The following is a 24,027-nucleotide window of genomic DNA, read 5'->3' on the forward strand; positions in this document are numbered from 1 at the left end:
TTTTACGTGTTTGGATGTTTTGCCTAGATGTAGGTCTATGCACTGTATGTGTGCAGTGCCTGTGGAGGCCAAAAGAGGGTGCCAGACCCTCTGGACTGGGAGTTAACAGACAGTTGAGTGTCATCATACAGATGGTGGGATTTGAACCTGGATCCTCCAGAATAACAGCCAGTACTCTTGACCACTGAGCCATCTCTCTAGCCCTAGAAGTTTCTTTTAAGGGAAACACTCTTAATGGATGCAACAAACATCCTGGGTCAGTGAGACTTTACAGTTTCTGCAATCTTTTTATTTGCCTCTCAGCAACGTCCATCAACCGATGGTTCTAGAGCCCGCCCCTTAGAGCAGGTCCAGTAGAGGGCAACTAGGATTCAGGCATGATGGAGCCAGAGGCCTTTCCCTACCCCTCCTTCCTATTTGCTGCAGAGCCCTCCAGCATGGTGGGAGTCAGCGGGTCCCTCTCTTGGGAGTACAGAATTCAGGGGAGATAACTACCTCCCAGAAGCTCACCTGGAGAAGAGCAGGTCAAAGTGCAAACTCCAGGTGTCTCCAAACAGCAGATGAAGGTGCCCAATGGGATTCGCTCCTTTCACCATATGGATCTTGGGGACCAAACTCAGGTAGTCAGGCTTGGCAGCAGGCTTTAAGACAGGATCTCATGTAGCCAGGGGTGGCCTCAAGTTCACTAGGTAGCTGAGAATGACCTTGGACTCAGAGTCGTTCTGCCCCCGTCTCGTGAGTGCTGGGATTACAGATGTGTGCCATCACATCTGGCTTCAAACTGTTTGTTACACATTAGATCCCTGATAGAGCAACAAAAACACGTTCGCATTCAGTCAGTCAATAAAAACAATTGTAAGCAACTGGACCCGAAGGTAGGAGAGCCTCAGAGCCATCCCCGATGCTGGGAGCACTTTCTGAGAGGTAGCCCTAAGGACAACCGTACCAGGAAAGAGAGAACAAGAGTTGACCACCGCTGTGGAAGACAGTGCCTCTGGCCACTTCTTCCTGCCAAAAGGCAACCACAGAATAGCACGTTCTGGTCTGAGCTGTGGTCCTTCATTCTCTAAGTACCAACATTCCCACACCAAAACCCGCTGAGGTTTTAAAAGCTGTTGCCAGAGAGACCAAGTATTCACCCCTCTATGGAGTTCCGGTTGGTCAAATATCCTTATGGTCCATGGGGATGTAAGGGCGGAGGGTTCTTGAATCTATTTATCTCAGAGGAATTGCAGATGGGAACTAGCAATGTCTGGGCCCCGCTCCCAGGCACGGCTAGGTGTTCACTCCATGAGAAAGGAATGAAAGGGCCACACCACCAGCCAGCCCTGGGGAACACACTGCTGGGGTTCCTGGCAGGAAGGCCATGTTTCTCATGGGGGCACAGCCTAGCCACAGATATGAGGGTGGGCAGTGTCCCCACTAAAGTTCACCTACCACCAATTGCATCAGAGGTTTCTCTGTAGCAGGGGCCAAGTCTGCTCCAAATGATTCTGGTTTATCCTAATACAGAGCAAATGTCCTGTGAATATTAGAAGCAGCAGTAGGCGGCTCTGTTTCTTCCCGGGGATCGTTGGCTGCACTGGCCCACAGGGTTGAAGGGGGCAGAAGTGAGGAACAGGGTTAGGAGGCTGCGAGTATGCAGGAAAATTCCCTGGGAAGGGGGGGGGGAGGGAGTCTCTGTGTTGCCAAGCTTTTGGAAAAAGCTACCAGGCCACAACAGACAACAACCTCTGACCAGCCAGCAATGCCTTCCAACAGCAGTGTAGTGGAGAGGGTGGGAGCTTGAAGCCTGGAGCCTGGATTCAGAACTCCTCTCTCAAGGGAGCAGTGTTCCTTCACACAATGGCTACTCCTTCCAGAAGTTCCTGCCCTGTCAGCCTGGTCACCAGGCACCCATCTGGGCCGCTGTCCCCATCTGTTGGGTTCTGTAGGGTAGCAGTGGGCAGGTCTCCAAGGTCAGTGCACCCCTGACCAGGCCGCTCACTGATCCTAGAAAACATTTTAACTTCCTAGAGCCAGGTTTCTAGGAAGGCTTCGGAAGACTTCAGGGAGAATTTAGCACGACTGGTGCGGTGTGGGGCTTTCTCTGAGTCCTCCGAATGTCACTAGATGCCCAGGCCTGACAATATGGAGAACTTCACACAGGACTGGTCTCTGGCTAGCATCTCTTACCCAGAAGCAACTTCGTCATTTTCAAGCTGTAGTTTCACCTCAGATTGGAACACAAGCTCAATGTGACCTAAGAGAAAGACATATGGCGGCAGGGAAGGCAAGCTCGGTGTTGGCCTGCTGCCTGGCAGATTGCTACTTGCCCTTGGGCGAGTCACTTAACCTCTCCGGTCCAGTTTTCCTGCCAACAAAACGAGAGGTTGGAAATTCCTGCTCCCCTGTTTCTTCTGTATTCTTGGGGTTATAATAATAATTCCAGGCTCACGAGAAGTGAGGAGGAGCCCAGCCTCCTTGAGCAGCTGTCATGGCCGCTCTAGATTTCTAGCTGCTCTACTAGGGAGCACCCTGCCCCACTTGACAAAAGGCTGCTTACCCAGCAGTTGGAGGAGCAACACTTGTTCCTGCACTGAAGCCCGCGAGCCACCCATCTTCACACCCAGCCAGGCACCAGGCTGGCATCTGCCCACCAGAAGTCCACAGGAACTTCACCTCTGCGATTCCTGCAGCCGAAAGGCCGCAATGCCAATGCAACTGAACAAAAGGGGCCCCGTGAGAACAAAGGCGGCACAGGGACAATCACAGATCCTTTCTACAAGACCTGGAGAGAGATGGGGACTTAGGGAAGTCAAGAGCTGTGAGTGACACTTATGTCCTAGAGGCTCAATTATTTCTCGACTCTTGGATTTTGACAGGAGTTAGGTCTGGGTCAGCCAGATGCCTGGCATTCTGTAGAGCCCTGGGTACAGGTACTCTGTACTCTGGGTTGGAAAGGGGCAAACTGTGGTGAGATTCTGGCCAGCCCTGCCTGTTCATACTCTTAACTTTTTTTCTTTTTTTTTCCTTTCTTTTTTTGTTTTGTTTGACTGGTTTTTTTTTTTTTTTTTTTTTGAGACAGAGTTTCTCTGTGAAGTTTTATCTATTCTAGAACTCACTATGTAGACTAGGCTGGCCTTGAATTAACAGAGATCCTCCTGCTCTGCCTCCTGAGTGCTGGATTTTCCTCCTGAGTCCTGAGTGCCCTACCACGGCCCAGCTTACACTCTTTTCTTTATAAACTATCATTATAAGTATGTATGTATGTATGTATGTGTGTGTGTGTGATGGTGTATGATGGTACGGGGAGATGATAATGTGTTGTATGATGGGGTGTGTGTGTGTGTGTGTGTGTGATGGTGTATGACAGTGTGTGTGTGTGAAATGATGTATGATGGTGTATGACAGGGTGTGTGTGTGTGATGGTGTATGACGGTGTGTGGGTGTGTGATGTGTATGACGGTCTGTGTGTGTGTGATGGTGTATGATGGTGTGTGTGTGTGTATTTGTGTGTTATTGTGTGTGTGATGGTATATGATGGTGTGTGTTGGGGGGATTACAGGAAAGTAAAAAGGCCCTACCTGCCCCTTTCAGTGGTCACAACTATCACTGGCAAGCTTGCAATGAATGGGAGGAGGTTCTGCTACATTCTCGACCTCTGACCAAAGGGAAGAGAGAGTGAGGAGACTTCACAAGGTCCTGGGGGAAACCTGGCCCTCTCATACAGCTTGTACAGTTGGAGGTAAAGGGACTTTGGTCCTGAGGTTGGTTTCTGGGTGCAAGTCTTGATCTGCCCATACCAACTATAGGATCCTGGGAAAGTTGTTTAGTTATTCAGCAAGTCATTCTTCAGTGACCAGTTCCTGAGGGGGAAGGCCAGGCGATCCAAAATAAAGAGATAAGAAAGCTTAACATCATGTGGGGAGATGGATTGATTGATTGATTGATTGATTGATTGATTGAGACAGTGTCTCCCAGAGCCCAGGCTGACCTTGAACTCACTACAGAGCTGAGGATGACCTTGAACTTCTGATCCTCCTGCTTCTACCTCACAAGCTGGGACTTCTGTCACGTTCCACCATTAAACACCATGTAAAGCTCATCCAATGCTGCATTGAGCTGGTTCCTTTGTTTTCCCTCTCTCTGCCCAGTATCCCATCCCAGGTAGAGGCCTGCTCCCTTTGTGTGGCACTCCCTGGCTTTAAGGAACACAGAGAATTTCTCTGCCACTGTCAGATATTTGGAGAGCCTGAACCAGCAGCAGGGGCCCTTGACATCCCACGACCTTAGAGTCCATAAGTCCTGCCAACCTACTCAGTCCTTCTACTGCCCCCCTAGCCTGGGCACCTGCTAAGATCACCTCTTCTTCACCCTAGTCCTTCATTTGTGCCATGAATCCCTTCCTGTACCGACCCTGACTTCAACAGACAGGGTTCGCTTTCCCCTGTGAGTTGTGACATCACAGGGCACCCATTATGCCATGTAGGTGTCTCCACAGGCTTGAAGCAGAGGAGTCTGGCTGAATCTGGACTCTGCTGCCAGATAACCTGCCATCTCTGACTCAGGCTCCTTATCTGAGACATGGGGACAGTGACCCGCAGGCTGTGAGGGCTGAAAGGAGTGTAGCAGGTGCAAACTGGCAGTCAAAAGTGCTCTGTCTATGTCCTTCTTCATCTGTTCCCAAACCAGCATTCAGGCACCAACACACAAACCAAGCGAGGGACACACTAACAGGCAATAATTGTCTGAAGCCTTTGAGTCTGGGTGAGATTTGAATGGTAACAACAGACAATGAATAGACAAGTTAGCAAATTACAAGAACTTATGACCTCTAACAGCTTGTACAGGAGTGCTCAGAGCCACCCTGCTAGGCTGCATCTTCATCAGAGCCCTAAGAAAGCCCCAAATGTTCTTACATCCACAGCAACCTGCTTTCAAGGAAATACGAGGGAAGAAAGGAATGGGAGGGGTGGGGTGGATCACCCCTTACTTCCTACACCATACAGGTTCCTGCTCACCAAGGCCTTCTGGCCGTGCTCTGATGACTGAGTTCAAGTAACAGAACCCATGGTGGGAGGAGAGAACTAACTCCCAAAAGTTGTCCTTTTGCCATCACGTATACTGCGGCGATCACACATAGACAAAAATAATGATAAATAAAATAGATATGTTGGTCAGTTGTATCTATTGGATATTAAAGCCTATCCAGTCTGTAAAGGAGAGCTGAGTCACTCAGCAAAGGCCACCTCACAGAACACTGGACTAGTTCATGCAAGGCCCATGTTCAACCGCCTCTTTCCAAGTTCCTTTCAGACATAGCCAGTCGATCCCTTTTCCATCCCGCTTGGACTGGGCTTCAGAGTGCTCAGCGTCATGCTCCAGCCACCACTTCCACAGGGTCTGGGCCAAAATTACAGCTGAGGCCTATCTGTTGTCCTGGCTCTAACAGGACAAAGACGAAACACCAAAAGCAACAGACTAGAGAGCAAAAGCCTTCCTGCCGCCATTGCTCCCACCCCTCCTCCTAAACTCATTTGCATCCAGCAGTCAAGGTACGCGATACACTGGCCCCACTCCTCCCTCGATGGACCTCTTTCCTTAGACAACTTCCCAGCACCAGAGAGTGTCAGGCACTTATGCAGGCCCCGGAATTTTCCAATGGGAAACAGGACATAAGCCACATGTAGAATTCAAACTTCTCTAGTAAATTTTTAAAAGCGGTGTAAAAGGGAACAGGTAAAATTAATTTCAATAGTAGACAGGAGGCTGGGGACTCGGCTCATGATACAGCATGTGCTTGGCATGCATAAGGCCTTGGGCGCAGTCCCAAGAATTTGGCACTGAGATGCCTCAAAGCTTCAAATAGTATCATTTCAACACAAAAAAAAAATTAGTGAAGTTATTTGAATTTCTTTTGGTGATGCTGTCTTTGAAATCCAATATATATTTTTATAATATGTTTCAATTTGGATACCAAGATTTCACTAGAAATAGCCTGTCTTGAGAATTCATAAAAAAAAAATTACAGTTAAAAATACAGATCCCACATATAGATATTCTTTTAAACATTCCCAAAAGTTTTCCAACAACTGAAATCAGTGTCTGTTTTAAAGTTTAAATCAATAAAAATCAAATAAAACAAAAGATTCAGTTTCTCTGAGAGATACAGGAGCCCAGTGATGATGTCAAGGACTGCAAACATGGGGATGTGGATCTGGGGAAGGCAGAGGTGTCAGCCTTGCTCCTGACCTTGTAAACATTCTCAGAACCTTGGGGTTGGCCCCCCCTAGGATTCTTGTCCGGGCCTATTGCTCTGCATCCTGTTGTCCCACCTCTGTCTAGGCCATTGCTTGACCCACCTACCTGAGCAGTGTTGACTTCCAGATCCTTCCGGCTCTATACTGACTCCTCAAACAGGCCCCCAACCTCACTCTGAACTCCAGCCCAGGTCGCCTGTCCAGGTGTGGTACAGGGACTCTACTTATCTGGGATTTTTAAGAGATCCTGTATTCTGTTAAACAAAACAGGGGAAGCTTTGCAATCTTGAGGTATACCCAGGAATGAGCTATCATCTTGAGATTTCTACTGTTCTTTGGGAAAGCCCTGACAATTTTCACATTCTCATGGTGTGGTACCAAGTTGCCATCTGTATTCTCCCCAGAAATCCCTTGTAGCTCACTATTCCACAGTACTTTCCAGGACTGCCTTTGCCCTGTCTTTTGGTTGCTTCTTTATCTATGGTCTTGGGTTGGTGAATGATTTAGGTGCTGTGCTTTGTCCTAACCACTGTGCTCCTCCAAGCCACCAAAACCACAACAGACATCACTAATTGATCGCATGTTCCTTCTCCATGAGCCTTAGAGTGTGCTCCACCTCAACCCCTGGGATACTGCCCCAAAGCCCCGCCCAACCCCTGGGATACTGCCCCAAAGCCCTGCCTCCATAACCCAATCTCAGAAAGCAGCTCCGCAGGAAAGGAAAAAAAACGATGGCTCCACACCAAGTAACAACAACAACAAAAACCTGTCAACTCACAAACACCAGCTCTCCATTCCCATCCCCAAGCTGACTGACTCAGCAATGATGGAGAGTCACACAGGTCCCCTCCAGCAAGGGCACCTACAGGCCAGAGCTTCAAAACATCTTGCAGTAAATTAATTGCCCCGAGACATCAGCATCAGCAGCTCTCTCTGCCTGCATCTCGAAGCAGGGATCCAGAACTGCTGTGACAAGGTAGACATAAAACTGAACTCTGGAAGCAGTGTCTGGAAGGTCATGGTTGCCTGTTACTGGTCTGCAACTGACCTGTCTGACCTCAACCTCAAAAATCAAGCCTTGCAGCCAGTCAGGAATGCACGAAGCCCATCATCCATCATGTGAGCACCGGGGAAGCCACTTGAACCTCACTGAAAACAGCTGAGTGGGGTTCCCTGTCCTGCTGGCCGTGGTGGCTCCTGAACAAGTGGCACCTCTTCATCTGGGGACAGCTTCAGCCCTCAGAGGGTCCTGCCTGAATTGCTAGAAAACCAACTCTAGCGTCTCATTTGTACCTGAGGAGAAACCACCGAGGAAACAAAGGAGGGCTTCATCAAATACCCCACTAAGGCACTCTGCCGCCCACACAAAGCACTCTCTAGAGCCAGGCCTCCGGTCCTGTCCCACTCCAGGACTTCAACAAGGGCCCCTTTCTCCTGTGCCATCTACAGACACCAGTGCCCTTCCTTCCCCCTCCTGAGTCCCACATCACACACACACACACACACACACACACACGACATAACACATGATACCACAGGACACAGGTCACATCACACACAAGCACATGTATAACACACTTGAAACATATGCCGCACACCCACACACTGCGCGTATTTCACTAATCCCACACTCTAAGGACAAAGTGTTCCAAGCCATAGAACATTAAGAAACAACACTTGCAAATAGATTTGATCATCTTGCTGGAAAATGATTCTGAAATGAATGACACAGCTCCCTGACTTGCCAAGCTGGCACACCAAATATAATTTATCACTTCTTGGCGATTCGGGGATGCGTCTCTGAGCCTGTCTTTACCACCACGGCCCTTGAAGCCTAATGATCTGGCCTCCACCTCTGGCTGTTTCCTCCTGGCTCAGGCTGCCCTAGCCAAGGACACCAAGCATTACAGCCTCCAGGGATGGGGCTTGCGGTCGGTCAGCCGTTTGGAACACATACTCTCTCCCTAGATGTCCGCATGGCTCTGTCTCTTTCGATTCAAACCTCTGCTCAATTCCCAGCTTACCAGAGCCACCCTTCCTTGGCCCCCTTCACCCATTTTTCTGCCCTCCTACATGGCTTCATTTTATTGCCACATATCTGTGGCTACCTATGTCTTGTCCATATGCTTATTGTCTGCAAGGACCCAAGCTCCTGGAGAGCAGGACTATTGCTGTTTCTTTAATGCTCATAACAGTCCTGGCACATAGGACACACGCAGTAGACAACTGTCAAGACAGTGACTAAGGGACACAGTCGGCATTTTACCAGTGGCAGCAGTCACTCCTATTTCGGGCTGGCTCTTTGCTGTCATCTGTTTTCAGTATGTCTGCAGCTCCCAGGGATTCCATTATCATCCGTCCGCTGATCTCCTGTATCTGTAAGCAAGGAAAAGCTAAAGGTGGCCAAGAGATGACCAACCTGCCGAACTACTTAAACGATGTTTTTTTTTCCCCAGGCTGTGACCTAAGGGCAATCACACTTCTGTCTTCTTCTAGCGATGTTCTGGATACAGGTCCTTGTAGCTTCCTTCTGGTTGAGAATTGTTGAAAGGTCTATGTCTACCTGGGGACACGTCTCCAAGCACACCCTTGCACATCCCAGATGCACTCAGACACCTTCAGCAGAAGCAGCCACATGGCTCCACCAGTCAGTAGACGAGTACATTCCTTATGGAGATGTCAAAGTTCCCAGCAATTCAGAGGACTGGCTTTTGTATGTCTGGCCCTCTGGCCTTATTTTCTCCTTCAGGAAGAGGAGGCCTTGAGCCCAGAAGAGTTTTGCAGTCTGAGCTGGAAGGGACGGCTGAGCTAGAGAGTGGAAGTGACTCACCTGAGGATACAAGCCCCTCGGCTGCAGGGCTGAGCTTTACAGCAGTTCCGTGAGCATCCATTCATAGCCTCTCTGCATCCCGCCCCATGCGCCACCTTCTCAAGCACCAGCCTCAGTTTCTCCTGGGCCAGTCCCCCTGTTGGGCCATCAAGGAACCAGGGAGAGTCTAGGATGGCCAGTCTCACACTCTGGGCACACTAAGAGTTTGTCACCCCTCTGTGAGCTGTGACAATGTTGTTTTTGACTGTCAGGGAGCCATGCTGCACTCCATGAAACAGCAGGAGGAGGCTTTCCCTGGAACCGACTTACTTCCAGGCCAGCCACATGTTGTTCAAAGGAGCTTTTCGTGTAATATAGAAAAACAAAGCAAAACAAAACACAACAAACAAAGTCCTTCGGTTTATCCCCCTTACCCAAAGAAACCCTAATCTCCCAATCATTCCTGGTTTAGATGTTCAGTAAGGTCCTTTGGGTGGTCCTGAATCTCAGGCCAGACTACTCATGGGTGTGGCTGAAGCCTGGAAAATAAGGACACAGGCAGTCCTGAGCTGCTGCCTCCTCCATAAACCAGCAGTTATGGGTGGGGGGTGGGGTGGGGGGGTTGTGGGGGCTGGGGTGGGCTCGGGGGTGTATGCCAGGACACATTGTCCTAGAAAGTAAAGGCCAAGCAAGACCCTGGTTGAAAGGACAGGTAATTTGCCGATGGTACCTAAGTCGAATCAGGAAGCAGATGTGGGATGCATGAAACTGCCACGCAAAAAAACACCAAAGTACCAAAGGAGCATCTGGAGCAGGACATTTGCTGAAGCCCCACCCCCTGGCTATTCAGCTGAGCAGAGGACCCTGCTGGCTTCCCCCCCTCCCTCCCTGCTGGGCTGCTCTGAAGAAATAGAGGGGCGGAGCACACAGCAGCTGGAGGTTCCTTTATTCACCCTCCTCCTCCCAGCCCCAGCAAGTGAGGTCAGCCCTGCTTCTCAGGGTGCCCGGTCTCCTGCTGTGCAATAATTGGACCCTATTTTGCGACAGTGAGTCTTTTTTTCCTCCCCTACCTGCTGCTATTGGAAGCATTTATCTGCTGACTTGGGCCTGTGGAGAGACACCCTGGTGGGCCTTGAACTATGTAGGCTGGTTCTGCAGGAAAGCCTTACCTTCTGTTGCAAAGAAATCTCTCTCCCTGCAACTGTACCCACTGGCCCCTTCTGGACCCCACTCCCCAAAGGAAGTTGGTTCTAGACCCACCTCCAGGAGGCAAGGAGACAATCAACTCAGCAGCAGAACTGGACCTCACAGTGGCCACTGTGGGCACCCATCCACAACCCGCATGCTTGTGGGCGTGTGCACACATACACACACCAACCCGCACATCCGCCTTTTCAATAGCCGGCCTCTGTTTCCATCCTGGGTCTGTCTTCCTGCCAGCCTATCAAAGAGCCAAAACCCAGTGATGCTCAAATCTCTTATATAAAGTAGCAAAGTACACTGTGCCTGCAACCCCAGCCCCCCAGCGAGGCTGAGACAAGAGGATTTCTGTGAGTTCCAGGACAGCTGAGGCTACAAAATAAGAACCTGTCTCAAAAATAAGATCAAACAGCCGTGTCTGCATAACCTTCTGAATACTTTATAATATGTCTAGCTTCTTTTTTAATATTTTATTGTTAATTATGCTTCTGAGTGTGAGTTTGTGCAATTTGGGTGCAGTGCCCACGGTGGGCAGAATTGGTCAAAGGATCTGGAGTTACAAGCAATCAAACCTGGTTCCTCTGAAAGATGCTCCTAACTGGTAGGTCACGTTTCATGTCTGGATTCTTACACAGAGATGACAGTGCAAATGTGAGCAGTCCTTCTAGAGTACCCTGTACGGATGACAAGGGGGAAGCCTGTACATGCTCAGTACAGACACACTTTCCCTCCGGTATTCTGACTTGTGAAGCCGAGTGCACAGATGTAGACCTGAAGGGCTAGAAGGTGGGGAAGCCAACCAGGAGCTTGCCAGGGAAAAGCCAACACAGCAGATCTAGAGTCTTAAACACCCAGATCTAGTGCGCTCACTCAACAGACCGTGGGGAAGCCTCAGTTTAACCCTGTGCTGACTGCACATAATGTTGGTACCTAGTTCACAGGGCGGGGCAGCTGTGGGAGGGAGCTCTGAGCTAAAGCTTGGAAAGACTTGTCCAGTGTCAGAGTATCAAATGCATGCTGCTATCATCAATGTCACCCAAGCAGGCAGTTCACACAGGCTGGACTGAGAAGCCTGAATCAGTTCTCAGAGCCACAGTATGAGACTGTCCAGTGCAAGCCTGACGTCTAAGTGAATCAAATTTGGTGCCCCCGGGTCATTAATTGACCTCACATGAAAGCTTGTTGCCCCTGTTCATTTCTGGAAGGCTTGGGTCTTGGTCTGTCTGTCCTCCTGTGACTTGTCTGCTGCTCTGGGTTCCCCAAAGAAGCAGGCAGGGCATAAATCTCCAATCTTCTAACTGTAATGAACTGCTTGGCTGCAGGCTCCCCTCTGACCTTAAGGTGATTTCTTCCATTACAACTTGACAGTACCCTGGGCAGCTTAGGTCGTCTTGCCACCCAATGCTCCCTCCATTGTCCACCTTAAATGGTATTTTTTCCCATCTCAGAGCTTCCTCTGCATGCCAAGCTGACAAATACAACCACCACAGAAGGAAGTCAAGTCCCTTAGGCCTCCCAGCATCTAGTGGGGGATCACTGGCTGGTGGGGGCTACGGTTGCGGCACAGAAATAATGGGATTGATGGGGGGGGTAAGCAGCATCCTAAGACACATCCTATACCCTTGGGCCTCTGGCATCCCTGTGAGGGCTCTCTCCAGCCTTGGCTGCCTCTGAGCTACCCCCACATCCCAGGAATAGAACCCATGGACACTTTACATCTGGACATGCTGGCAAAGGGAATTGTGGGTATTAGTAGTTTTTCTTTCTCATATATAGCATCTAGACAAATTGAATACAAAATCATTTTCCATCATTTGGACAAATCATATTCCCACAGTTCCAAAATGTACACATTATAAATAAAATGCAAATCCATTATTCAACCTTAGTTCTCAGAGAACAGCACCAGAAAAGCCACCATCAGTGTCCTCTTCTACTAGCGATGGAGTTTCCTGAAAGACCTAAAGAAAAGAACCTCTCGACAGCTCATGACTGACTGGACTATCTCACAGCACCCTGGAGAACCTCCAAAGAGACTTTCCTACTTCTAGAAATCCACTTTCTGTTTATTAAGGCACTAACAAACCCAACCAATTATTTAATCCAGATTGAACAAAGGCTAGCAAAGGTCCGGAGATGTATTTTGTCCATCGCTACTGAGCACCATCTTAACTTCAGGATAAGAAACTCCTGTTGAGGCCAATGTGTGGGAGATACTTAGCTGTAATCTTAATACTCAGGGGACTGAGGCAGGAAGGTTTTGAGTTCAAGGCCAGCCTGGGCTATTGTGTCTTAAAAAACGACAAATGAACAACAAGGAAGACGAAAGAAAGGAAGAAAAGAAGTTCTGGTTCAGAAAATTCATGCTTAAACTTTTCATGTGTTAAATAGTTTTGTTTTGTTTTTAAACAATGTAAAATGAAATTCCATATAAGACCTTGGCCTCTCACTCATGCCTGTTAGAGAACTGGTATATGGAAAACCCAAATCCAGAACCAAACAACCACAGACTCCAACCCTGGCTGCTTGGCCTCCTGTATCAGCTGGCCTCTTCTGCCAGTGTAGATCAGTATAGACTCAAAGGGATGCTTCCAAATACATCCCCTTGCCCAGCACAGGCAAGGAAAAGTAACAAACCTTGTCACATGGTAAAGCTGCCAGAAGGGTGGAGTCAGCTTCTCCCTTCAATCCTAGCTTCCACAACCAAGTCTTCACATCTGAATTTGTGACACACGGGCTGAGAGCAAGACAGAATGTGGAGACTCAGGGCCTCTCTGAGAAATTTGGCTATAGGGTTGCCATGCTAACAGCCCACAACGCAAAACAAGCTCTCCAAGGTCCAGAAGTAACTTGGCTGGCTTTGAACAGGCCAGACAACAGGGTGAAGGCAGAGCTGCCTTTAGCACCAGACTCTTACACAGACCCTCCCTTTCTGGCTTTAGCTCTCTGGTTCCCAGGGGAGTGGTAATGATGTCTGTCTGACTTTGCTCAGCCTCTGACAACAGGGCTGGCCACCTCATTCTCTAAGAATCTGAAATTATGGCCCAACTCAACAAAGAGATGTTTGGAAATGACTGACAGTGAATAGCTGATCAAAACTTTTAGAGAGCCACTGAATCTTTAGTAGTACCTGCCCTCTTTTAAGTTAAACAAAAAGTCCACCTCCTGAAGGCCCTGGAGCCTGCCTCGCCTTGCCTTTCGACCTCAGTCAGGCTGGAGCTGTGGATAAGTAATCAGGGGACTGAAGCTGGAGCTGTTTGTTCACTGCTCCTAGTGAGCAAAAATCTTGTTGCACTCCTTTATCAAAGAGGTACTTATTAAGTCTTGCTGTGTGTATCAATCTGGAAATGCAAAAAGCATCCCGCATGGTCCCTGCATGCATGGCTTATATTCAGCGGAGAATCAGGTGGAAGCGAGTTACTCAAGACAGGAATACAATGCACAATGCATCAGGCCCAATGCTGGCAGAAGAGGCATCCCTAGCTAAAGCCTAAGAATAGCGAATGTTCTGGCTGTGTTCCCAAGTAGCAAGAGAAGGCTCTGCCACCCAGCTCCCTAGGACTTCCATTCTTGCCTTTCTGTCCTGTACCTTCACTTCCCAGTTCCCAGGTATCTCCCCAATCCCCTCCCCCATCCCACCCTCCCACTTTACACTGAGCTTCGGTCTATACCCTTTACCAGCAACAAGTCGCCTGCAGGAATGAGGGGCAGGAAGTGTTCACAAGCGCCCCCCCCTCAACTTGTAAACTACATCCCTCAAAATATGTGCTGGATCCCACCAATAGTGCCCCCACTAAACACACATCCCAATCTGGGCGTCTCATCCGAGAAGCACAGGAGACAGGTGTCCCAGCCAAAGTCAGGGTCCAGACTTCTGCATCAGGGGGTATAGAAGGTTCTCTGAGATCAATGTTCTCTTCCCCTGTCTCCTACCCCTTCCCCTCCTCCTCTTCCAGATGACAGCTACCTCCTGACAGGTCATCAGAAAAAGGGGCAGGGAACCCGACCAGCTGCCTCACCCCTTTGGTGCTGGCCTTAGGCTGTGTTCACTGAGACCAGGGCTGAAGTCATCAGAACTAAGAATAGGGCATCTGAGACTCAGTGTGGGAACTCACTGGAGTTTAGAGCCACCAATGTTTTTGTTGTTCCTGTTCCAAGCAGTCAGTCCACATAAATCTCAGGGCCCTAACATGTATAGGTTTTTCCTCCACTCTGTCTAAACATTGGCAAGGGTTTTGGACGCCATGTCCTAGGTTCGGGACAAGTGGACAGTCTAAGCATTATTTGCAGAGATGCACAACAATTTGGAATCTAGATTAAAACACAAACCTTAGGGCCTAAGGTCTCCTCCCACCAAGCCCAGAAAGCAATTCTATCTGTAAGATTTTACTTCTTTATTGGTCTGTTTTTGTTTGGTTTTTCAAGACAGGTTTTCTCTGTGTAGCCCTGGCTGTCCTGAAACTCACTCTGTAGACCAGGCTGGCCTCAAACTCACAGAGACTGGCTTGCCTCTGTCTCCCAAGCTCTGGGATTAAAGGCGTGCGCCACCACCACCTAGCTTACTTCTTTTTCAGTATGGTGATGTGAGAGAATCTGGAGCAGGATGGGACCGTGGAAGGGTATCTGCAGAACCACCCTCATATTCTTGGACTTCGCTGAAAATACCTTGTATTCTACTGGGTACAGGTGTCAGTACTCCTGACCTTGCACCTTCGGGAGAAGCTCCCGTCTCCTCTTCCAGGTTCAGATTTTACCGGTCAGAATCGCACCCTCCCCCACTCTCCTACTCCCTCACAGTTCTTTGCTCTTCCTTCTGGTACCGGTCGCACCAAGCTGCCCCTGTCCAGCAGAGTTTCCCTAGAGGTCACCTGCTCCCATAGGAAGAACACTCCCTTCCCAGCGGTCTCGCGACGAATCCCAGTCTCTTTCCTCAACAGGTGCTGGGCCTGGTAACACGAAACCATCACCAGCCGACCAGGTCAAAGAGTAGACAGAAACGCCCCCTGCAGGCTCCGCAAGCCCCCACCGGGGGTCTACTGGGCAGCTAAGTCCTCCCCCCACTCCCGGCCCCAGTTCTGCCCGGGCTCCTGGAGTGCTACACCGCTTTTGTTTCCACGGCTAGCTCAGACGTCAGGAGGGTGATCTAATGAGAGGGAATTGCTGAGCCCAGGCGCAGACACTGCCCCCTTCTTCTGCAGACCCTAGTGATGGGGGAGCGCATACAGGACAAGCCTTCTCCCGGTCCCCGGGGAGCCAGAAAACATCTCTGGGGAAGAGAGTGGTCAATATCGAACAAACGGGTCCAAGTTGATCTTGGATAAGGAGGCGTTAAGCCAGGGGCTGCGCTCAGCGACCCTTCCATACCCACGCCGCCACCCGGCGTCCTTTACCCCAGAGGCTGGAGACAGGGTGCGCACCGCCACCTACGCGCTCTTGCTGCGCTCTGCTCCCACCACCCGCTCGCTGCACTCCAGGGCCAGCCGCCCTCTGGGGATGGCAAGGAGCCCACAGCCCCCCAGTCCCCAGCCCCGGCAGCGCGGGGCCGCGAGAGCCGCCACGTTCCCAATCGCGCGCGCACGCCGGGCCCACCAAACTTGCAGCACTTTCTCCCTGCCCCCACACGCTGTCACCCTCCTTGCATCCAAGCACCCTGGCCCCTCCGGGCCGGCACAGGTTGCCATAACAACGGGCAGGAATTCTCGAACATATACAAAGCCTGAACCGCTCTTGGGGCACGCAGCCCCCGGCCGGGCCCCGCTCCCTGGGCTAACAGCGCGGGGGCAGAATGCGAGCCGCCGCTCACCGGGTGCGCAGAGCGTACTCACAATGAGCGGGATGCTGCGGTCCTCGCGGAGCTGCTCCGATCTCCCGCCGGCCCTCTGCGCGCCGCGGCCGCCCGAGGATGCTGCATGGGCTCGGTTGTCCTGCCATAAGTAGTAGAAAGTGCCCAGGATCCAGGCTACGGTCAGGATTGCGAGGGCATTGGCTCGGATCTTCCTCATGGTGGGCGGACGGGCGCCCCGCGTGGGGCCCGGGGCCGGCGTGCTCTCAGGGCCGGGGCGGAGGCGCTCACTGCCTCAACTGTTATCGCTCGCTCCGGGCTGCTCAGTCCTGCAGAGCAGAAAAAGGAGAGAGGTTGTGGTGGTGGTGGTGGGGGGGGGGGTGATAGGAAGAGACTGGAGCGCGGAGCGATCCTCACGGTCCTAATGCCCTTCAGCCCCGAGCGCGCGCGGCCCCGGGCGCCCATTCATTCGCGCGCCTAGCGGGATCGGCGCTCCAGACGCCGCGGGCTGCCCGGGCCACTGCGCACCGGCTGAAGAGCGCGCCCGCTGGGAAGTAGCACGAGCCTTCCTCCCGCACTCGGGGCCTCGGCCAGACAGACGCCCGGGCGGAATGGCGACGGGCCAGAGTCGGTCTCGGCTCGCAACGCTCCGCTACCCCTCTACGGTCCATTGCCCCCGCGCGGTCCTGGTCTGTCTATCCACCCACCCTCACCCCACCGCTGAACAGCCCTGAGTCACCGACGATGATGCGCGACCCCTGGCCCTGGCCCGAGTGGTGTAGCGGCAAATCCGGGCGGCGCTGTGAACTGCGCTCTGGCGTGGGGTTCAAGGGTGTTCAACTAGTCCTTCGAAGAGGGCAAGGCTGGCGGGGAGGCAGTCTTGACTCTGCACCGGAATCCTCGGCAACCTAGCATTCCAAGTTGCCTCGGTGGTCCGGTTGTGGGGAAGCGTGGAAGCTGATGCACTTGACACTCGTGGAGAACCAGGTGAAGCTGCGCTCACACACAACCAAAGCAAGTAAAGGGATGTAATCACAGGACATCTTTCACTAGCCTGGGGCTCCTAGCTTTCTCGTAGCTCCCTTCCACCCCGGCTTCACTGTTCCCTGACCAATCCTGAGGCATCATCACCAGACCATTAGAATGAAAGGGCTATGTAGGCCACGCCAAAGGGCAGAGCCCAGTTTACAAGCCTTCTGACACTTTGCGGACAAAGTGCAAAATAAAGTGGTGACAGACTTCATCTAGATTCTGATTCTGCAGAGGCCCTGGGGTTGATAAGAAGTGAGAAGCAGGTGTGAATAATTCAGGCTCCAGGCAGAAGACAGGGCGGGCTAGGGCCTGTCAGGCATAGGAAGACACTCAATGAATAGCTGTGAGATACCAAAGGACATACTGCAGAAGAAGAAACAATTTATTGCAAAGCTGTCTTCGGTAATGAACTATAGAAATGATTCCAGGAAGTATAGTGTTGCAAAGTGGTCTTTAGGAAGGCTTCTCAGAGACGGTGGGTGAACCGGCAGAGAGGGTTTAGGAGAGGGCGGGACAGCCACGGTCCTGAGGACAGTACTTCTGTGGAAAGGAGAGAGTTCTGGATACCGGCAACGACCTGGTGTGAGTTGAGACTGGCCAAGCTGACAAGTCTGGATTCTGGAAGGTCTTGAATGCCAAGAGCAGAGTGGACAGGGTGTGCTTTTCGGATGGTGTTGGATATGTTGGTTCTTTGGAAAACTCAAGACGGGTCAGGCTTGCAAATGAGGTCATCTGGGGAATGAGGCAAACAGTGAGATCACAGCATGTCCTGCCTCCCACATCAGCATCACCCGGAGACATACAGTGAAATGAGATGGTGTTTCTCTGTATTTCCGGCACTTGGCACTGAACCCTAATAGAAGCTTGATGTATTTCTACTGAAGGGAAGAAGATCCCAGTGTTTTATTTAGGAAAGCCCAGGATCATTATAGAATGGTGATACTTTGCCTTAGAGAAATGTCCAAAAACAGGGCCAGGCACGGAACCTGCCTGTAACCCAGGTGAGATGGGGGGGAGAATCAAGAGTTTGAGATCAGCCTTAGCTACATAGTGACTTTGAATCTATGGGACCTTGTCTCAAGGGGAGGTCTCCAAATGGCCCAATAAGCAGTGTGACTCTAAGTAAAGATGGTGTGACAGAGAATCTCACAGGGAGAGAAGCAGGGAGTCAGGCTTGACCAGTGTGGCAGGCACAAACAAGAGAGGCAAGGTGATGAAGATGCCATGGGCCCTGAAGCAACTGGCCAGCCTTGCTCTCCCAAGATGCTTGCAGGCAGTGTTTAATCATACTGTGTGGGGCCAGGATTCATCTGCATCTCTGTCATTTTTGATTTTGGGCAGAGTGCAGCTCCTGGCGACAGGCTCCAAACTCACTCTTATGTGTAGGAGTTGGAGCTGGGCCAGGTCAAACTGACATCAGATTAGTGAGGTTCTGATGGCACCAGGGGGACACTCAATGAGAAGGAGGAGTGCCAGCAGTGATGGCGCACGCCTTTAACCCCAGCACTCAGAAGGCAGAGGCAGGTGGATCTCTTGTGAGTTCAAGACCAACCTGGTGGACAGAGTGTGTTTCAGGATACTCAAGGCTACATAGAGAAAACTCTCTCAGAAACAAAACAAATGAACACCCTAGGAAGAGGAGCTGGTATCAGGCAGAGTTTCTACTAGTCTCAATCTCAGAACTCGTGGGACGAAACTGTTATTACCAACTCCATCTCTAAGAGAAGCCTCTCCACCTCCAGTGCCACCACAGAGGAGCACTGCCTTTTGAGCAGCCTCAGTGGGCACTTCCCTGAGCATGGATGATCTCACTTGACATAAAGGTTGTCTCGTGTCCCCTTCAGCCACGGTTGCCCTGGACAGGCAGGGGACTAGGAGCTGCCGTCTCAGATACAGCTTCTAATCTTCCAGGTTCAAATCCCAAATGGCTCAGAACAAAGCTGAGCCCTCCCTGGGAGTTCCATGCTGGTGTTAGGAGCAGATCCTCAGTCTAGCAGAAGCATAGAGTTGAAGTCACCCTGAGAGACCTGCATGCTCCTAACAGTCCCTGAACTCTGAAAACCCCAAGAGTAATCCTGCCGCCCCGAGGTGGTTTGAGGTTTTCAGGTGGTGTACTGGGCCAGGACTCGGTATCTGCTGCAGAGGCTCCCACACCTGAGCTGAGCTAATCATCACAGGGGCAGATGAGGAGCCAGCCCTTGGGAGGCCTGCAGGGGCTGTCTGTGCCCGGACCGCACCCACCCCGGCCTGTTTCCTCCTGGGTAGAAGGAGGGGTAGGAAGAGAGGGGATCTTCTGCCACTTCTGCAGATCCTTTCCCAGGTTCTATAGTACCTTAAGCATCTTCTGCCATTTGGCATTCCTCTCAGACACAGTGCGCCTCTTCTACAGGTACTACTCAGAGGGAGCTAAGCAACATGTCACCAGCTCTGGGTTCACAGAGCCCCCCCCCCCAGCACTCTCCTCGAGTATCTGGGTGGGGACCGGGAAGAGTGGGCAACAGAGGGGGTTCAGATCAGCATAGACCCTTGCCACTGGAGCAGGCCAGGTAAATTCAGAGTTGACTGTTACCTATGAGGAGGTGGCTTGGGTCAATTGTCAACCTCAGTTTTCTCAACTGTACAGTGAGGGCACTGAGTGCTTGCGCATTGTTGGGATGAAATAACACATGAGATAGGCAGGTTCACCTCGGGGCTCCTGGGGTCCATCCCTGTGGGCATGCTGTGGCTACCTCCAGGGAGTGGGGCCTGAAAAGCCCCCCCCCAAAGCCAGCCCAAAGCACATGCAAAAGGGGCTTACCACCGCTGCCAAAGACAGACCCCAGAACAGCTTCACAGCCACACCTGACATTATAGTGAGGACAGAGTGCCCTGCCCGCAGCTGAATAGCTGCTTCTCCCGAGAGCTTCTGCTAACTGGAGACAACAGAAGGGAGAAGCATAGAGCAGGACCCTAGCCTCCCTGTGACCATTGTTGTTGAGACCCAGGCCCTCAGAAGCCTCCTCCCCACTGCCATAACATTAGAAGCCCAGAGGGGTTCTAATGAATTCCTAGGGAGAAACCCTGTTTTAAACCTTCTCTTCTCCCGTACCTGTCTGCTCTGAGCAGGGAGGAAGGCTGGAAGCACAAACAGACCAGATGTAAGTGCGTAACACACAGTGCTGACACCGAGTCTCGGAATCCTATCCCTTGGGAAGGCTGTATCATCCCCCCCCCCAATAGTGAGGAGACCCATGCCTGCAAAGGTCAGCAACCACCCACTGGAACACTTGCTACCCACTACCGGCTAGCCATGCTCAGCATACCAATTGTTGATGTCAGATGCCCTTTGGTTTGCTGTGAATATGTCTTATTATCATTGTTCAATAAAGAAGCTGGGGGGAAAAAGTCGATTTGGCCAATAGCCAGGTAGAATAGAGCCAGGTGAGAAATACAAGCAAAGATAAAGGGAGAAAGAAGGCAGAGTAGGGAGGTGCCAGCAGCCACAGGGGAAGCAAGATGTAAGATAACAAGCCACGAGCCTTGTGGCAAGATATAGAATAATAGAAATGGGTTAATTTAAGTTGTAAGAGCTAGCTAATAATAAGCCTAAGCTAATAGGCTAAGCAGCTTATAATTAATATTATGCCTTAGAGTGGTTATTTGGGAACTGGTGGGTGGGAGAGAAAACTCCAGTTACAAATTGTCTCTAAGGAAAAGGTGAATTCTGAACTTATGGAGACCACTGCAGATGGGGGAACCTGGCTCTTTAAAAGGCTCTTCCTGTCTTACCAGTCCTCTACCTCCTGTTTGTCCTGAAGCAATGGCTTTTATTAGTTTCCACCACTGGAGTGTAAACTTCATGAGAACAGGGTCAATCAGCCTGTGTGTGTGTGTGTGTGTGTGTGTGTGTGTGTAGAGCAGGGTTTCTTTTGGCCCACAACCAGCTCCCAAATCATGACACGGAAGCTTATTAGTTATGACTGTCCAGCCTTATGCTTCTCCCACCAGCTCTTATAACTTAGTTTAACCCATCTCTCTTCCTCCATGCTTTGCCTCAGAACTTTTTACCTTTCTTTCTGTTTGTCCTACTTTCACTGCTTCCTCTGTGTCTGTCTGTCTGTTCTCCTTCTCTTTCTCCCTCATTCTCTCTTCTCTCCTCTTCTCCTCCTATTTGTTCTCTCTGCCCGCTAGTCCCACCTATCCCTCCTCTGCCTGACTACTAGCCATTCAGCTTTTTATTAGACCAGTCAAAGGCCTTAGGCAGACAAGGTGAAACAACCACACATCTCTACATAATTAAATCAAATGCCGCATAAACAAATGTAACACGCCTTTACATGGTTAAAGTAATAATCCACAGCATAAACAAATGTAACACACCTTTGCCTAGTTAAAGTAATATTCCACAATGCGTGTGTACCTGTACCTGTGGCATGTGCACACACACACTTGCCTGCATACTTGAGTGTGAGTGTGCCATGGTGCACATGTGGAGATCAGAGGACAACTCTTTGAGAGTCCGTCCTCTCCTACCTTGTTTGAAGCAGGGTCTCAAGGTTTTGCTGCTGAGCTGCATACTCCAGGCCAGATGTCTCTGCCTCCCATCTCTCTGTAGAAGTGCTGGGATTACGTGTCCCACTTTTTGACATGAATTCCAGGTTCCTGAGCTTGTTCAGCAAGTACTTTTACCATCTGAGTTTTCCCCTTGGCCCCTCATGGATTCTTTTTGTTTATTCTTTTATTTTTCACATTTATTAATTTGGCAGGGGGTGGGCACACATGAAAGACTCATCGTGTGAGTTCTAAGATTGGAGCTCAGACTGTTAGGTTCAGCAACAACTGCCTTTACTCACTGAGCCACCTTGCCTCATAGATTCTTACATGTGTTTATCACCACTTGTCCAGTGCTTATGGGAATGACACACAAAACATGCTCTTCAAACATTTGTCAATGGGAAAAAAATGGAGCAAAAAAAGGCATGGCTCTCTAATGCATGTACCTCCCTAAGACAAACACTTGAGAGATGAGTACAGAACCAGAGTCCAAAGGGGGTAACTTGTAGGGGCAAGGGGCAGGTAGTGAGTCCCCTAGCTGCTTCTCTTGGAGCAGCTGGACCTGACCTCTAATCATGAGTTAGAGGTTAAACCCTGCTGTCCTAAGAGGAGGGGATAAGAGAACTTTTAGGGTTCTGAAAATTGGTACCGGGCTGGTGGGGTATTGCTGTGACAGACCCGACCATGTTGTTTTGGGAAGGTTGTGGAAGAACTCTGAAACTTTGGGCTAGAAAATTCACTGAGTGCTGAGAGCTCAGTTATCTGTATGATCTTAGAAAATAACGTTGAGAGCAAAGCAGATGACGGAGGCCTGGCTTGTGAGTATCAGAAGGAGGCAAAGACTCATATCAGACTATTTGTGTGAAGAATCTATGGTTCTGGTCAACAGGAGAAGAATCGGCTGTGATTAACAAGAGACCAGAACCACTAAACAAAAACTTTTGAGCTGGGCAGTGGTGGTACACACCTTTAATCCCAGCACTCTTGAGGCAGAGGCAGGTGGATCTCTCTGAGTTCAAGGCTAGTCTAGTCTACAAAGAGCGTTCCAGGACTGGCTCCACAGCTACTGAGAAGCCCTGTCTTGAGCCACCCCACCCCCACCCCCAGAAAAAGAAAAGTGTTTCCACAGGGTCAGCATGCAGAAACTGTGGTCCAGAGGCTACAAGGTTGCACTTCCTGCTGCAAATTTGGTAGTCACCCCCTCCCCCAGTGGCACTGGTTTTGAAGGCATGAAGGGGTTGTAGGGAGGAGTTGAGGCTTTGCACCATCAAGAGAGCCCAGGAGAAGCTACTGATGAACATGAAGCGCAGCTGCAGCGGAAGATCCCAGCATTTTGGAGATGCCAGCCCCATGGGACGACCGCCAAGAACAGCAGCAGCCGTGGAGTTGAGCCACCTGAGCCTAGAAGACAAGCTACATGTGCTGCAGAAGGCAGAGCTGGAGAAGTGACCCAAAGCCCTCGGAAGAGCCCAGAAGATTGCGAGTGGATCCCAGACGTTGGACGCTGAGCTATTTACACTGTTGGAGTGAGGTTCTGCTTTGTTCAGACTGTGACTGTGCCCTGGTTCTTCCCTCTTGAAGTGAGAAAGTATTTAACTTATTTTTATTTTATAGGAGCCCACAATTGAGAAACTGAACTTTAAAAAGAGATTTTGGGTTTTAAAAGAGACTTTGGACTTTTACAGAGACCGAATGTTTGAAGTGCTAGAGCAGAACTTTTAAGTTTGTAATGTTTTACACTTGTGGGACTTATCAATCTGAGGTCTTGGGGATGAACGGAGAAGAAAAAAAGGTTATGTCTTAAAAAGTATTGTGTGACAAGTTGACATGGGGTCAGTCGTGCTGGCTAATTTTATGTAAACTTGACACAGGCTAGTCATCTGAAAGGAGGGAACTCCCAACTGAGAAAATGCCTCGGTAAGATCCAACTGTAGGCAAGCCTGTAGGGTACTTTCTTAATTAGTGATTGACCTGGGTGGACCCAGCCCATTGTGATCCCTGGACTGGTGGTCCTGGGTTTTATAAGATAGCAGACTGAGCAAGCCACGAGGAGCAAGCCAGTAAGCAGCACCCCTCCATTGTCTCTGCATCAGCTCCTGTCTCCAGGTTCCTGCCCGTTTGAGCTCCTGTCCTGACTGCCGTAGATGATGAGCTGTGATAAGGAAGTGTACGCAAAATAAACCTTTCCTCCCCATGTTGCTTTGACCATGGGTTTCATCATTGCAATGTCACCCTGAGACAGGGCCTAATCAGTTAGAGAAGGAATGCCCTCCATTCTGGTGGGCAGCTGATGGAACAATGTATTGATTGTGAAATGAGCCAGCTGTTGCATTGGGACTAAGACTGCTGCAGAGGCATCGAGCTAATTAGAAAAGTGTCAAATGCTCTTTATTAACAGCAAACAATGCGTTTTTAAAAGAAAAGCACTA

At 50.4% G+C, this 24,027-nt stretch overlaps 1 protein-coding gene across 1 annotated transcript in view; it reads right to left on the minus strand.

The window, feature by feature from the left end:
* Nucleotides 1-16,253, minus strand: part of Galnt16 (polypeptide N-acetylgalactosaminyltransferase 16) — an 80,814-nt gene extending 64,561 nt beyond the window's left edge. The window contains 1 exon segment of the mRNA XM_038337401.1: nucleotides 16,077-16,253. Coding sequence (XP_038193329.1) covers nucleotides 16,077-16,253 — 177 coding nt within the window.
* Between the last annotated feature and the right edge of the window lie 7,774 nt (nucleotides 16,254-24,027).

The sequence above is a fragment of the Arvicola amphibius genome, chromosome 7 (genome assembly GCF_903992535.2).
Source record: "Arvicola amphibius chromosome 7, mArvAmp1.2, whole genome shotgun sequence".
NCBI lineage: Eukaryota > Metazoa > Chordata > Mammalia > Rodentia > Cricetidae > Arvicola > Arvicola amphibius.